The sequence below is a fragment of the Hyperoodon ampullatus genome (genome assembly GCF_949752795.1).
Source record: "Hyperoodon ampullatus genome assembly, chromosome: 11".
Lineage (NCBI taxonomy): Eukaryota > Metazoa > Chordata > Mammalia > Artiodactyla > Ziphiidae > Hyperoodon > Hyperoodon ampullatus.
Genome location: NC_136924.1, coordinates 73,706,896 through 73,722,356, shown reverse-complemented (window position 1 = coordinate 73,722,356; position 15,461 = coordinate 73,706,896). Strand labels below are relative to the sequence as shown.

At 40.0% G+C, this 15,461-nt stretch overlaps 1 protein-coding gene and 1 pseudogene across 2 annotated transcripts in view; both read right to left on the bottom strand.

Annotated features, from left to right (window-relative positions):
* The window catches only part of TPH2 (tryptophan hydroxylase 2), a gene marked incomplete at both ends in the record, with an annotated part of 92,259 nt that extends 84,127 nt beyond the window's left edge, over nt 1-8,132 (bottom strand). The window contains 4 exons of the mRNA XM_079714618.1: nt 2,554-2,654; nt 2,764-2,947; nt 5,520-5,672; nt 8,028-8,132. Coding sequence (XP_079570744.1) covers nt 2,554-2,654; nt 2,764-2,947; nt 5,520-5,672; nt 8,028-8,132 — 543 coding nt within the window. The remainder of the gene's footprint in view (nt 1-2,553; nt 2,655-2,763; nt 2,948-5,519; nt 5,673-8,027) is intronic.
* A 3,326-nt stretch (nt 8,133-11,458) lies between these two features.
* LOC307060457 (E3 ubiquitin-protein ligase RNF114-like) lies at nt 11,459-13,909 on the bottom strand (annotated as a pseudogene). The gene is made up of 2 exons: nt 13,329-13,909; nt 11,459-11,504 (listed from the first exon to the last, which is right to left on the bottom strand). The product of its transcript is annotated as an E3 ubiquitin-protein ligase RNF114-like (transcript).
* Nucleotides 13,910-15,461: the final 1,552 nt, after the last annotated feature.

Sequence of the window (15,461 nt, the reverse complement as noted above, 5' to 3'; positions counted from 1 at the left end):
TTCCCAGAGGTTCTGATTTAAGCACTCTGAGGTGAGACCCTGGCATAGGAAATATTTTTGTTCTCCAGAGATTATTTGAATGGAAAGCTAGGGCCGAAAATCACTGAGTTAGGACATCAGCTCTCAAACTTCAGAGTTCATCAGAATCTCCGGCAAATCTGTTTAAATGCAGATTCCAGGGTCCATCCCTGGAAATTCTCATTCAGTAGGCTTCAGATGAGCCTCAACATATTGCATTTTTAATAAGCACCTTATGCAGGGACATTGAATCACACTTTGAAAGACCCTCTCAGTGTAGATCCTTGCTACTCAAACTGTGGTCCGCAGACCTCCACTGTAAGCCTCAACTGGGAGCTCACTAGAAATGCAGAATCTCAGGTGCACCCATCTGCATTTTGCAAAGATCCTCCACGTGATCTGCTTGTCCATTAAAGTTTAAGATGGACGGACCTACATATTTAACCCTTTCTAGGGAGCCTCAGCAGCCTGACACATTCCAAGCCCCTTCTGAGCCATCTCAGCACAAGAGTGCCATCCTAACCTAATAATCCCTGCCTTAGGACTGGAATTATTCCCAAGCACAAAAATTCCTTAGAAACTTTTTTCTATCTTCATCAAATAATAACTTACAAAAAACCACTAACTTACCAATATCAAATTGTGCATAATGAATATTTGGTGTGCTTATAAAAGAAATACATATGGTAAAAAAAAATGATGATGAGGTAGGAGATTGCTAAGTACTTGCAATTATTTCAAATGGCTGCATAGAAAATGAGAAGGTATCATAAGGTGGGTGTAATTAGGAGTAATGGAACAAAATTAAGCCCAGGAAAATTTATGCTGGGTATTAGAATAAATTTTTTCACAGCAAGGTCAGTGGTTCCTGTGGTTGTTCTGACCCCCTTCTCCAGGCTAAGTAATTTCCAATCTAGACTAAGGGGAGCATTTAGAAATAAGAGGTTAGCAAAAAATCCTTTACTGTCCAGGCATTGATCAGGATGATTTAATACAGCATTTCCTTTCTTGGAATTAAGCATTCACTCTTGCCAAAATGCTTTCCAGTTGTTTTATTAACTAGGCTTTTCAAACACCCCCTTTGAGCTCAATAAGCATTTTATTTCCACATTTTACATAAAGAATTTGAGTTGCAGAAGTAAAGGAACTTGCCCAAGGTCATCCTGCAAATTAACAGCTGGTGTCTGGGCAGTCCTGTTACTGCTAAGCTCTTAAATCAGGCTTCTGTGCTAATTCTGACTCCTCTGAGGTGGGGAAGGGGAAGATAAACAAATGGATGATTATTAAGACACTTCTGAGTATTTTTCTAAAGTTCAGGAGCCTTACATGTGAACTGCTGGGAATTATGCTGGCAAATATAACACACCATGTCTTTGAGAGAATTCAGCTTTTTGAAAATCGTGGAATTGAATTAGGTTTTTTTGACCATTTGTTTGAATGGTATGCTATGAATTGGTTTGAATTTGTATTTTATGCCAAAAGACTGGTTTGACTGAGAAATTCCCTCTTGTTGAAGTTGTCAGTTTCCTTTAAAGCAATGGTTCTCAAACTGAAGTGTGGGCTTGTTAAAACCAGCTCCCAGGTGATACTGATGTGGCTGGTCCCAGGACCACACTTAGAGAACCACTGCATACCGTCTCATTATCAGATTTCCAGATATCCTCCATTTAAGTAAAATGAATATCTGAAAACCATTACCCTCAGACCACAAAGTCTCCTATAAGCATGACCAATCTCCTTGGGTTTCACCCTTTAATATGCTCATTTTTAGAGAAGGGGCACCGGGGGTGGGGGAAAGTTGCTTGTAACAAATGAGTATATTGATTGCTTCTCCCAGACTATTAACTGTACTTCATTCCGACCATAAAGAGGCTCCAGGCCTCGTGTATTAAATAAAAACTGATGTAAAGGGGGAGAGAGAGAATAATGGGAAATGCTTACTACATATCATATTTCTTTAAAGCTGGTCATTTTTATTGGAGTAGAGAAGAGATGGCGATAAATAGATTCAGGGTAGATGGGGAAAGAGAGGCATCTTCCATTATGGTCTTATTTTATCACCCTCTGCCTTTCCACTGAGACTGAAGTCCACCACATTACTCTACCCCTTGCTACCTCCAATCAAGGAAAATAGCAAGGAGAATTTTACTCTCTCACTGAGCCCCATAATGCCTAGTTCTCCCCAGTTTCCCAATGAGGTGATCAATTTCAGTTCATTGTTTTTCCAAGGGTCACCATCTTCAAGTATATTTCATGCTGTCTAATTCTACAGAAATATTCTCCAAGGTTTATACCCTCCTCCTCTCTCCAACCCTTTTAAAAATAAATGCTAGGTGGAAATGTCATCCTTCTAACCTGCTTCCAGCCAACGCATATGTACAGGGAAACTATCACTTAAAAGTCTGCTCTCAGTTATGGGGAATAAATAATAAATTGCTCTATAATACAGCATTACAGCACAGAATATGGCACACTGCCTGGCAGACGGGCAGAGCTGGAAGAGCACATGTGGAATGGATTTTACTGCACACTTACTGGGTGATCGGCATCCAGCTCAGAACCATACATGAGAACTCTGTGAGAACATTTGTCTAACTCAGAGATCTTCCGGGGAAACCAGGGCACATCCTCTAGCTCTGCTGGAAACACAGTGCAGGTTCAAAATATTAGCTCACAGATTGTATTTTCCCCTTTGCAACATTTGTCAGATTGCAAAATCACCCGACAAGCAAAAACTGGCCTTGCCTTCTTCCTCTGTCCAAATGTTCTCTGGCGGATTCAGCGTCACAATCGTGGTTTGAAATTTCAGTGACTGAATGAGCTCATTGAATTCCGTTTTGCCACACTCACAGTCCACAAAGATTTCAACTTCCGAACTTCTTCGCCGGGATTTCCTGGACTCAATATGAACCATGTTGACATGTTTTTCCTGTGGAAATATAAGCAACATCTCTTAATCACATTCATGGCACAATAAAAGGGATGCCATGGGCTGCTCTTGTTCAACTCATAAGCAAAAAGGTACCAAGTGCCCACAAAAGAGGAAAAGACAACCTTCTCACCGTTTGCTTGACTAAAACATGGAAATGTTTTCCAACCATTGTCTCTATTAATAAGAATAGTAACTGTGTGTAGGATTTCCTGTCTCATTTTTAACAAGGGGAGGACATTAAGATATATAAAGGGCCCTATAAAATGTGTGATAATTATGAACGTTATCATTTCCCAGATCGGTCCACATCCCACTGGTGGTATGCATGACTGGGAGGAAATTAGTTTATTGTCATGTAACCGCCAGATTTATTTATTTATTTTTATATATTTTCCAAAAAACCCTAAAACTCAAACTACTGATTTTCTGGTAGTATGGCATCTCTTTCTGAAATAAAGCTTAAAATCTTGGAAAATTAATTAATAGTATGAATAGCAGGCAAATGAGGCAGAAACTGGGAAGGTGATATGAAAATGACTGAAGTTTGGGAAACACTGGTCAAAGTGTGGCCCCACTGTAGGGGAACAAAAAAAGAGGAAACAAGAAAAGTAGCGAAGAAAGGATCTCTGCAGGCAAAAAAAAAAGAAGAAGAAAAAGAAGAAGAAGAATCCCTAATGGAACCACTTAGTAACTGGTCTCTTTCAGCAACCTCCAGGCTAGCTTCATGCCCAAGGGTGTGTTGCTGCAACTATCATGATGGATTTCATGGGTAAAATCTCCTTACAATAAGGAGTTCGTAGAAGGGCAGCAATTTAATACTTAAATCTCAGGTTTAAATTTTCCCAGTGATACAGTCTTCCTTTGTCCTGAGTTAACTGAAGACTGTTCTCCTCTCCACCCTAACCCACCCCCAAATAAGCAGATCTCTCCCCATCACTCCATGGTACACTCTGATTATCAGCACAATTCCAAATACAATCCTGGATGACCTCAGAATTTTCAGCACAGCAGCAGATAGGTAGTTTCCGGTACCAGACTAAGATAAAATCTGACGGCATCCTTCTCAGTATAAAGAAACTAGTCTTTTGACCAGGACACTAAATGCTCTATTTCTGTTTTTAGTAACTTTTGCAATAATGCCATATTTTCTAAATCGGCAGATAATAAAGGTAAGACTAAAGGTAAGATAATAAAGGTAACATTAGGTTCAAAGTTCAAGAGTCTTCTCACACACTGTGTCACTTTGGACTTTTAAAGCAAAGTGGATATTTTTAGACAAGGAAACTGAGGTCCAGATGGGTTAAGTGATGTAACTAAGACCCCATGACTAGCTGATGGCCAAGTGAAAACTCACGGCTGCTTACTCCTTCTCCAGGGATTTTTGCACTGCACCCAGCTGTCTAATTGAATTGCCCTGCCTTTGGGAACTGTATGGAGACAGTGCTGGATGATATAATTATGTGTAAAATATTTCCCCAGATTTCCATTACCACTCTTTATGGTGCCTGATCCCTTCTTCAAGGTCAAAAGAGAACAAGGAAATATTTGCAAAAACAGGCTGCTAATTCCCCCTCTATGGTCATCAGAGGGGCATCACAATAATGCCTCATATCTGTACACTTTACAAAGCACTTCCACTCATATTATCTCATCACAACAACCTGTTAGGTGGGAATTATTATTGCTATTTTACAAATGAAGCAATTGAACCTAGGAAGCAGCTAGTGATTAGCCAAGCCAGGAGAACACAGGTCTGAATCCTCTGACTGCAATTCCAACCCTCTTTCCATTGCACCAGCAGCCCAAGGCACCACGCAGAGCTAGGCTTCCTATCCTACAGCTCTAATCACAGCCCGTGCCCCCAAACAAAATGCACTGGCAAAGTAGGCGCTTACTGAAGGGTAGGGGAGCCATCAGGTGTGCCCTGGCAAAAAGGCAACAGTTTTCCTGGCCTTTTATAACCTCCCCCTCAACGGGGCTCTTTCTTGAGGTTACAAACCACCCACCTGGGCTTAGGAAAAGGCTACTACATTTCTACAAGATAAAAAGAGAGCTAGCCCTAGCTCATACATAAGGAGAATGACTCATCTTTACAGAAGACACATTAAGTTCTTGAAACAATGAGGCTTCAGGGAATATCGAGTACCTATACTAATATATCTCATTTTATGCAATAAATGTGCTCTAGGACATGTGCACGATTCAAATATGAACAAATCAAATCAGGCTGCAGGCTCTTGATGTTTAAAGATACGCTCTTTGACCGCTTTTGTGTTTGCATTTCCAGGTGTGAGTCTCACACTTTTTAATTACTGACTTCCTCACCTGGCAACAGTCTGCAGAACTACTAATAGGCTGACGCTGAATTAATAAAACACGGTTTCCACGAATCTGCTTATTTCATTGTTTGACAGACCAACTTGTCTTGTAAAGCCTCATGAAGCTTGGTTTCTTTGAAACTTGCAACACATTATCCAGAAATAGTTCAGTAATATTTTGTAACAGGTGACAAGTTTGTAACCCGGCACACAGACGCTTTTAAAGTTAGATAATGATATTTTACATTCACCTGAAAGAGTTTCAGTGCTTTGACCAATCCACCAACTTCATTTTTCAAGGAGAATACAACTGCCATCTTGCTGCTCTCGGTAGCAGTGTCACTTTTGCTGCTTCCCTTGTTGCCTTTTTTATCATCATTTTTGCCAGCGTTGGTTTTATTTAGCTTCAAGAACGTAGAAACACACACACAGAAGTATTAGTTAGAATTCCAGAGTTTTCTATAACTAGATTCTTTTTCAGACATTCCATTCATACGCTGGAAGCCCCAGCAATCACACAAGCTCGAGGAGAAGTTGCCAAGTCACTCATAACTTTCAGTCGTAAGTACAAGTCTAATTTACTCAGGGACAGTATTTTCCAATGCTGAAAGATATCACCAGTGGTTGAAATTAAAGGGGAATCATACTTGCTTCCCTTTAAGAGCAACAAAAATCTCATCATCATAAAGTATAAAGTATCATGTATGAATAATTCCTGTCTTTCTTTCTAGGTTTATTTTACAGCATGAAATTTGATGTTAGCCTAGCTGAATCATATAGAAGTTATATTAATTACTAAACGTAACAAAATTAAGACTAAACATATATTTTTCACAATAATTTTTGTTTCGATTAAATCTTAAAAACAAAATATTCGTTTTGTTCTGAAATATGTCAGGACAGGCACTAAAACTGATCACCTTACATTCTGTAATTAGATCCACACTGTCAATGTGAATCTATCTGCAGAAGTTCGCCACACAGAGTGTATTCAATTAAGGCCATCTGTGTCAGCAGATGATATCTGAAAAGTGGCTATTAAAATTCAGCCACAAGAAAAAAGTAAAGAAAAGAAAGAAAGAACTAGCTCATCATCAGGATCCAAGAGTAGAACTGAGAAACTGGAAAAGATTACCACTTCATTGGCCAGCCAAATACTATAATACATGACTAAGTAATGACTCTTAGTCTATTGGCTAAAGACAAAAACGGCAGATTCCAGAAACTCAGATCGCATTGCCAGAAATACACAATTAAAAAGCTGGAAACTTTTACTTAACAGACAAATCAAATTAGAGTGTACTTTTTCGTGTTCTTTATACGCAAATGAAGAACTGGGCAAACAGAACTTTCTCCCTGGCAGAGAGTAATAGAATGCAGTCATTCCAATCTATTACTTCCTCATGAAACTGAAAAATGTACATTTGATATGGAACCCAGTGAACAGTGCTTTGCTATTTGCTTCCTCTGATTTCTCTACTGGCTTTATTTTCACACAGTTACTATTGCCTCATTCACTAGATTTATATGTCATAGAAATAAATATTTTATAACTTATGACTTGAGGGAGACAAGAAATTTATATAGGCATTGGCACTTGACAGTATGTTTAGTCATTAAAAGCTCAAATGTAGTACTCTCAACATCTGCCACAGATCTTATATATTTAAGTAGCATTTTTTATATGAAAGTATTATTATACATTAACCATAACTCTGAGTTTTCCTTGTTTTCCTTCTAGCAGTTCATTATGGCTTCAGAATTCTTCATTGTAATATCGCATTCAAATATACATGGTATTTAAATATTAGAAAACCTACGTACATTTTTAGACTCATTTTTGCAAATTGATTTAAACAGTTCTCCAAAACTTGCCCTGATTACTTTTCAACATTTTTAGGAGTAATAATATACCAGTACAATACAACCCTCTGGTACATATTCGGAGCTACAATACTAAAACAGATTTACAGATGATACAGACTGAATTGCAATTGGTTGATGAACTCTGGTAGACAGTAATGAAATATCATTTAATATTTTTAATAACTAGAAATCTGAATACATTTTTCTTTCACTATCTTTTTTATTAAATCCTATGACTATTACCCCATATCAGGATCTAAAATCCTGCAAAATATTACTTTTTTATTCTGTTATTATTTAAACACAGAAACTGCCTTAAACATTGAAATAAGTGGTGCATTGCTTTCATTACTCCATCAGTTAAACCGAAAAATAATGGAGTAATAAGGAACACAGGAAAACTTTTGAGAGGAATCTGATCTTTCTCTTATTCCAATAACCAGCACCTACAGACAAAAACAGAAAATATTACTTTGTGTTTAAAGACCAGGTTTTGTAGATGGAAGGGGGTACAGAAGACACAATAATCTTGCAGGAACCATAGAAATCTATTTAATTTCTTCTCCCTGTTCCAACTCATAATAAATGGACTTACAAAATTCTGCACACTTTTTTTCAGTTTTGATATAAGACATTGGTTTATACAACCTCTCATTCATAATGTTCGGGAACTTCTTTACTTTCAACTTATAAACTTTGAGGAAAGGAAGTTTAGCACGTAGCGATCAGGACACACGCTTTACTTCATGGAGAGAGAAGGAAGAGTGGAGGCAGGTTAGACAGATGATAGAGGAAAGAATTGAGGTGTTTACAGCAGGTGTCCAAATGGCAAGGATAACTATCGCTACCCTAGAAAACACTCCTCTAGAGAGTGCCAGCTACTCAGTACTCACTGTTAAGCTGCCAAGCAGCTGATGCTCTTCGGGCACTGCTGAATCCAGAGAAAGCCCTCTCCTTGCCCAGTATTTACTAGAAAACATCATCATTGCCGGCTGCATGGATTCCGATGTAATTCTCTCTCTGCAGCAGGGGGGACTAGAGGGGCAGTAGCAGCGCTGGTGGAGACTGAGAGAAGAGGCGTGCGAGCAGTGGACCTCTCAGGGCACTGCCCAGAACCCTGGTGCTGAAGAAAAAGCAATGTGAATCTTCCCCTCCTCAGGCTCCTTTATATGAGTGACTGGGCACTGATGGAAGGCTGATTAGAAAGAAACTCATTTCTGGCTGCCGATGGCCACAGTCAGATTACAGACCTGAAGCCTGGGGTTATCTGTGTTTGTGGTGCTATTTGTTTCATAGGTCGAGTAGCAGTTTGGGCATGGGTGGTGGAGAACAATATCTAACTGTGTTATTTGTAAAAGAAAACATCTATCCCCTGACATTACCTCTCATCTCTCAAACCTGCTACTGGCAAGTTAACCTCAGCCTTTAGGTAACTATGAATTCAAAGTTTTCCAAGGAAAATAATTGAAGAAAGATCAGCAATGCAGAATCCCTAAGCCATTTTACTTTATGTTAATAAGCTTTTTCTGATCTGATGTGTTATGACTGTGTGTGTGCACTTGTGTGTGTGATGGCATTCGTAAAATGCACTGCTTTCCAATCATGTGATGCCACTATGCAATGATGTTCAGGCAACTGTATTGTAAAGGAAATGTGAGGCTGTGATTTAGCCACATATAGATACAGTTGAGACACTAACCCTAGAATCTTCTTAAGTGGGAAGGAAAAGGAAATGAAATGCCCATATAGTCATTCCTTTGATGACTTGAAACTAGAACAAGTCCAACAATTTGAAATGCACAGATCAGTTGATGTACTTACTATTCAAACTTTAGTGAGCCAAAAAATAACCATGGAAAATATTACTAGCCTCCTGAAGGATGGAAGACTCTTGACCAAATGGACTTGTTTGACCGTAAAACTAAACAAAACCTAGGACTGGCAGTACTTGTCTACATAGAAAACAGGATGAAACTTTTTCAAAACAGGAATGGATGAGCAAAAATTAACTGGATTTTAATTGTTTCTGGAGTCTGGAGGGGACATAATTATTACTTGATCTAATTTTTGAAATATTAAGTATTTGGCTTGAATTTCCTCTAAAAATCAGCTCTGATAACCTAATAGGAAAGTGAAGTTTAAATACATTGATTGGGACTTCCCTGGTGGTCCAGTGGTAAAGAATCCACCTTACAATGAAGGGGATGAGGGTTTGATCCCCGGTCAGGGAACTAAAATCCCACATGCCGCAGGGCAACTAAGCCCGCGTGCTACAACTACTGAGCCCACGCGCTCTGGAACCCCCACACCACAACTAGAGAAGAGGCACGCCACAACTAGAGAGAAGCCCGCACACCACAACAAAGAGCTCATGCCACAATGAAACATCCCGCACACCTCAATGAAGATCCCGCGTGCCGCAACTAAGAAAACCCGACGCAGCCAAAACTAAATAAATAAATACATTGATTGAAGTAATAATAATAATAATAGTTAATATTACTGAGTGCTTAGTATTTGCCAATTCCTATTCTAAACACTTTTTTAGATAAAAATGTGATTCATCATCACAACAACACTTACAATGCAGTAACTATTGTTTCCATTTTATATAAGGAGAAACTGGGGCACAAAGAATTTAGGTAACTTGCCAAAGGTTTACACAATTAAAAAGTGGCTGAGGCAGGATTTAAGTTCAGGCAGTCTGGCTCCAAAATCCACGCTCTCAACTATTACATTACACAGCCCCTTGAGTATGCCAAACAAGGTAACTCAAGAAAGTAGGTAACTTTCAAAAAGTACTTTCAAGAAAGTAGGTAACAAGGTCCCTCAAGGTAGGCTCAAGAAACCATACATGGATTACTTCAGCTAGAACAAGATTTGGGAAGCTGTGTAATTTGGGGAAGCTGTAAAGATTTGCTAAGCACTCACTCTGTTAGCCTGGGGATGCAAAGATAAACGAGATACAGTACCTACCCTCAAGCAAATCACAGACTAGCTGAAGGAAATATACGTGCAAATAAATAAGTGAAATAAAATACATTGAATCCTCTGCAGAAGACATTAGAAGCACAGAGGACAGAGTGCTCAATGTTATTGATATTTCTAATAAGATGAGTTTCCAGAAAGTGATATTTGTTATGTTCTGGCTTTTTTTTTTTTTTTCTTGCGGTACGCGGGCCTCTCATTGTTGTGGCCTCTCCCGTTGTGGAGCACACGCTCCGGACGCGCAGGCTCAGAGGCCATGGCTCACGGGCCTAGCCGCTCCGCGGCATGTGGGATCTTCCCGTACCGGGGCACCAACCCGCGTCCCCTGCATTGGCAGGAGGACTCTCAACCACTGCACCACCAGGGAAGCCCTGTTATGGCTTTTAAAAGGAAAAATTTTATAAATAAATTTCATAATTTATCCAAAAAAATAAATAATATTCAGTGAGTCACCAAATCCTTGTTGATTCTTATTTTGACATTCCTTTTTCTAGTCATAACTGCCACCACTCTAGTTGAAGCCTTTATCAATTTTCTTCCCTCTAACAGACTGTCCTGCCTAGACTACATCCTACTAAGGCATCATTTTCATTAGGCTATAGTCCCAATACAAAAATAATAAATGCTTCCTTTTAAAATATAAATTTGTTATCCTGGCATTCAAATTTCCAAATAATCAGTCCTTCAATCTGTCTTTCAAGTTTAATAGTTGTCTTCCAAAAACTTTTCTTCCCTTGGTGTTCCTTTTTCCACCTCTCTGAAATTTTTTTAATTTTTTTTGTTTGTTTTTCTTTTAAATTGCTTCTTAAATTTGGTGTTCCCCAGGGTTTTATTCTTGACTCTCTTCTCAAACAATACATTGTGAGTGAAGCTATAGCACACAGATTCAGTTATTTGACAATACCTAAATCTTTATAACCAGCTTAGGTCTCATATCAAGTTTTAAACCCATATACTCAAATGCTTATTGGACAGCTTCACTTGGCCAGTCACAGGCAATATGTATAAGATCTAACTTCGAAGAGTTTTTTTTTTCTTAAATTGCTATTATTTATGTGTGGTCTGGTTCAATGAATGACACAATAATTTAACCAGTCCCCCAAGTCAGAAACTTGGGAGTTATTCTGGCACCTTTTTGTTTGTTCCCACATCCAAGTAGACATGTTGTCCTATGGATTTTACACCTTAACATCTCTTTTTCTTCTCACTGCATGCTTAATGCTATTGCCTTAATCCAGGTCATAATCTCCTGGCTATATTTTAACCCCTAAGTGGTTTATGCCTTCAGTCTTAAAGTCCTCCTCTGAGCTGCTACTTTTCTAAAATACCAGTATGGTTATGCTATTGCTTTGCACAAAGCCCTTCCAATTGATCTCTTTCCCCTACAGGATAAGGTGATAAAGTGAAAAGCCCACTGAATGCCATTCAATGTTTATCAGGATTTGGATCCCACTTTCCTCTTCAGTCTTATCTTTCACTGGCACCCTTGCCCCAAACCCACACTCCATCATTGTGGAGCAACAACAGTTCTCTATATATTGTCTTATATTAATTCTCTCTACGTGGAATCACCTCCTTACTATCTCCTATTCCATTCCAGTTAACAAATACAAACTTATTTTTAAATATTCAGCTCGGGCAACACCTCCTAGAAGCCTCTTTCAACTCCCCTAAGGTATTGGGTTGGCCAAAAGTTTCCTTCGGTTTTTTTCTACAAGATGGCTGTAGTAGCACTTAGTTGTCTTTAACTTCATTCAAAACAATTTTGTTAGATTGTATGTGACAGCTGTCATATCAGCATGTATTTTTAAAAAGACATCAAAATTGGTGAATTTTTGTGTAGCCATTTTAACATTAAAGATGGAAGAAAAAAGCAACATATTCGGCATATTATGCTTTATTATTTCAAGAAAGGTAAAAACACAACCAAAATGCAAAAAAAGATTTGTGCATTGTATGGAGAAGGTGCTGTGACTGACTGAATGTGTCAAAAGTGTTTTGCGAAGTTCTGTGCTGGAGATTTCTCACTGGACGATGCTCCACGGTCAGGTAGACCAGCTGAAGTTGATAGTGATCAAATTGAGACATTAATTGAGAACAATCAACATTATACCATGCAGGAGATAGCCTGCAAAATACTAAAAATATCCAAATCAAGCACTGAAAATCATTTGCACCAGCTTGGGTATTTAAATCGCTTTGATGTTTGGGTTCCACATAAGTTAAGCAAAAAAAAAACCCCTCCTTGATCGTATTTACGCATGTGATTCTCTACTTAAATGTAATTACGGCTTCCCTGGTGGCGCAGCCATTAAGAATCCACCTGCCAATGCAGGGAACACGGGTTCAAGCCCTGGTCCGGGAAGAGCCCACATGCCGCGGAGCAACTAAGCCCGTGCGCCACAGCTACTGAGCTTGCGCTCTAGAGCCTGCGAGCCACAACTACTGAGCCTGCATGCCACAACTACTGAAGCCCACGTGCCTAGAGCCCGTGCTCCGCAACAAGAGGAGCCACTGCAACGAGAAGCCCACGCACCACAACGAAGAGTAGCCCCCGCTCGCTGCAACTAGAGAAAGCCTGCGCACAGCAACAAAGACCCAATGCAGCCAAAAATAAATAAATTTTAAAAGACCAAAACGAATAAATGTAATGAAAACATTCTGTTTTTAAAACAAATTGTGACGGGCGATGAAAAGTGGGTACTGTACAATAATATGGAATGGAAGAGATTGTGGAGCAAGCGAAATGAACCACCAGCAAACACACCAAAGGCCGGTCTTCATCCAAAGAAGATGATGTTGTGTATATGGTGGGATTGGAAGGGAGTCCTGTATTATGAGCTCCTTCCAGAGAATCAAACAATTAATTTCAACAAGTACTGCTCCCAGTGACACCAACTGAAAGCAGTACTCGACGAAAAGCATCCAGAATTAGTCAACAGAAAACACATAATCTTCTGTCAGGATAATGCAAGACCGCGTGTTTCTCTGATGACCAGGCAAAAACTGTTACAGCTTGGCTGGGAAGTTCTGATTCATCCGCCGTATCCACCAGACATTGCACCTTCGGATTTCCATTTATTTCGGTCTTTACAAAATTCTCTTAATGGAAAAAATTTCAATTCCCTGGAAGACTAAATGGCACCTGGAACAGTTCTTTGCTCAAAAAGATAAAAAGTTTTGGGAAAACAGAACTATGAATTTGCCTGAAAAAAACGGCAGAAAGTAGTGGAACAAAAGGGTCTCCCCAGGGCATCGAGGCACATATTGGACAAACCAAAGATTTGGCGTCTGTGCTATGGGATAACTTGCAGTGTTCCACAAGTCCTTTTTGATCAAAATTCTTCTCGGGGCAGTAAGGACAAGGAGAGTATAACGGTTTGGGACATCCCTTGGCTGAAGGGATGCATCCTTGGCTGTGGTCTTCACACATTCCATGATGTAATTCTGGTATTTGGAACATGTAGCCACGTGCGCCCAGATCTTGGATGGGAAGACGTTTTTAGGGCAGTCATGGCAAGAAGTATCTGCGCTTGTGCTGTCAATCTGTCGCTGGAGCTCCAGGGCTCCGAAGCCAGGTGCTAGAGTGCTGTGACACACTCCACACTTCTTTGGTTTCAGGCATTCCTGCAGGCATGCAGAGCAAAGGACGTGTTCACGCGGCACCTGAACTGGCTTCTAGCCACAAGGGACACTGGAAGCAGCCCAGGGGCTCGGCCTCCGCCATGGGCCTGGGCCTGGCCAGCGACACACTACTACCCTCTCGGTCCTGCGGCTGCGCCACCATTTTGCAGCCGGGGAGCGCAGGACAAAGGCGGCGGGGGGGGGGGGGGGGGGGGCGGTGCGGAGCAGGAGGGAGCGGGGCGAGGACCTATTACTTCTGAAATAGGTGAATTCCCATATAAGAAACAGACTAAATTATCAAGCTTTCATGTTGTAAATAGTAGTATTTCCACTATTTCTGAAGAAAGAATACGTTTTGGGAAAAAACCAGGAGTTTTAGGGACAGTGAATTTGAGTTGACTGCAGTACTATCAAGTGACTTTAAATAGCATGCAATTATAAATGTGAGACTGGAATTTGGGAAATAGATTAGAGCTGGGAACAGAAATTTGAGGGTAATTCAGTGATGTTAGCTGATGCAGGACATGAACTCTCCAAATAAAAGAATATATATAGGGAAAAACCCTCTCTAGAGAGATTGGAACCCTTTTGCACTATTGAGGGAAACATAAAATGGTACAGCCACTGTGGAAAACAGTAAAGCGCCTCCTCAAAAAAGTAAAAGCATGGGGCTTCCCTGGTGGCGCAGTGGTTAAGAATCCACCTGCCAATGCAGGGGACATGGGTTCGAGCCCTGGTCCAGGAAGATCCCACATGCCGCAGAGCAACTAAGCCCGTGCGCTACAACTACTGAGACTGCACTCTAGAGCCCCGCCAGCCACAACTACTGAAGCCTGTGCGCCTAGAGCCTGTGCTCTGCAACGAGAAGCCACCACAATGAGAAGCCCTCGCAAGACAACGAAGAGTAGCCCCCTTTCGCCACAACTAGAGAAAGGCTGCGCACAGCAACGAAGACCCAATGCAGCCAATAAATAAATTAATCTATTTTTTTTAAAAAGTAAAAGCAGAATTACCATACGATTTAGCAATCCCACTTCTGAAAGAATTGAAAGCAGGGACTCAAAGAGATATTTCTGCACCCATGTTAATAGCATTGTTATTCACAAGAGCTAAAAGGTTGAAGCAACACAGTGTCTATCAATGAATGAAGGGATAAACAAAACATGGCATATACATACCATGGAATGTTATTCAGCCATAAAGAGGAAGGAAATTCTGACAAATGGTGTAACATGGATGAACCTTGAGGACATTATGCTAAGTGAAACAAGTCAGTCACAAAAAGACAAATACTGTATGATTCCATTTATATGAAGTATCTAGAGTAGTTGAACTCACAAGCAAAATGGAGCTTGCCAGGGGCTGGGGGGAGTGGAAAATGGGGTACAGAGTTTGTTTTGCAAGATAAAAGGTTCTGGAGGTTGGTTGCACAACAATGTGAATGTACTGAACCATGCACTTAAAATTGGTTAAGAAGGTAAATTTTATGTTATGTGCATTTTACCACAATCTAAATTTTTTCAAATAATAAATATATAAATAGAGAACCCAGGAACTAAACCACAAAAGATGCTCACAATTAAAGGTAGAATGAATAAGAGAAGTCATCAAAGTAAAAAGATGATTAAAGGAGGTGAAACATAGAAAGGAGGTAAGATAAAACTTGTGGTCAACGGTTTCAACTAGAACAGAGAAGAGGAAAAGAATGAGAACTA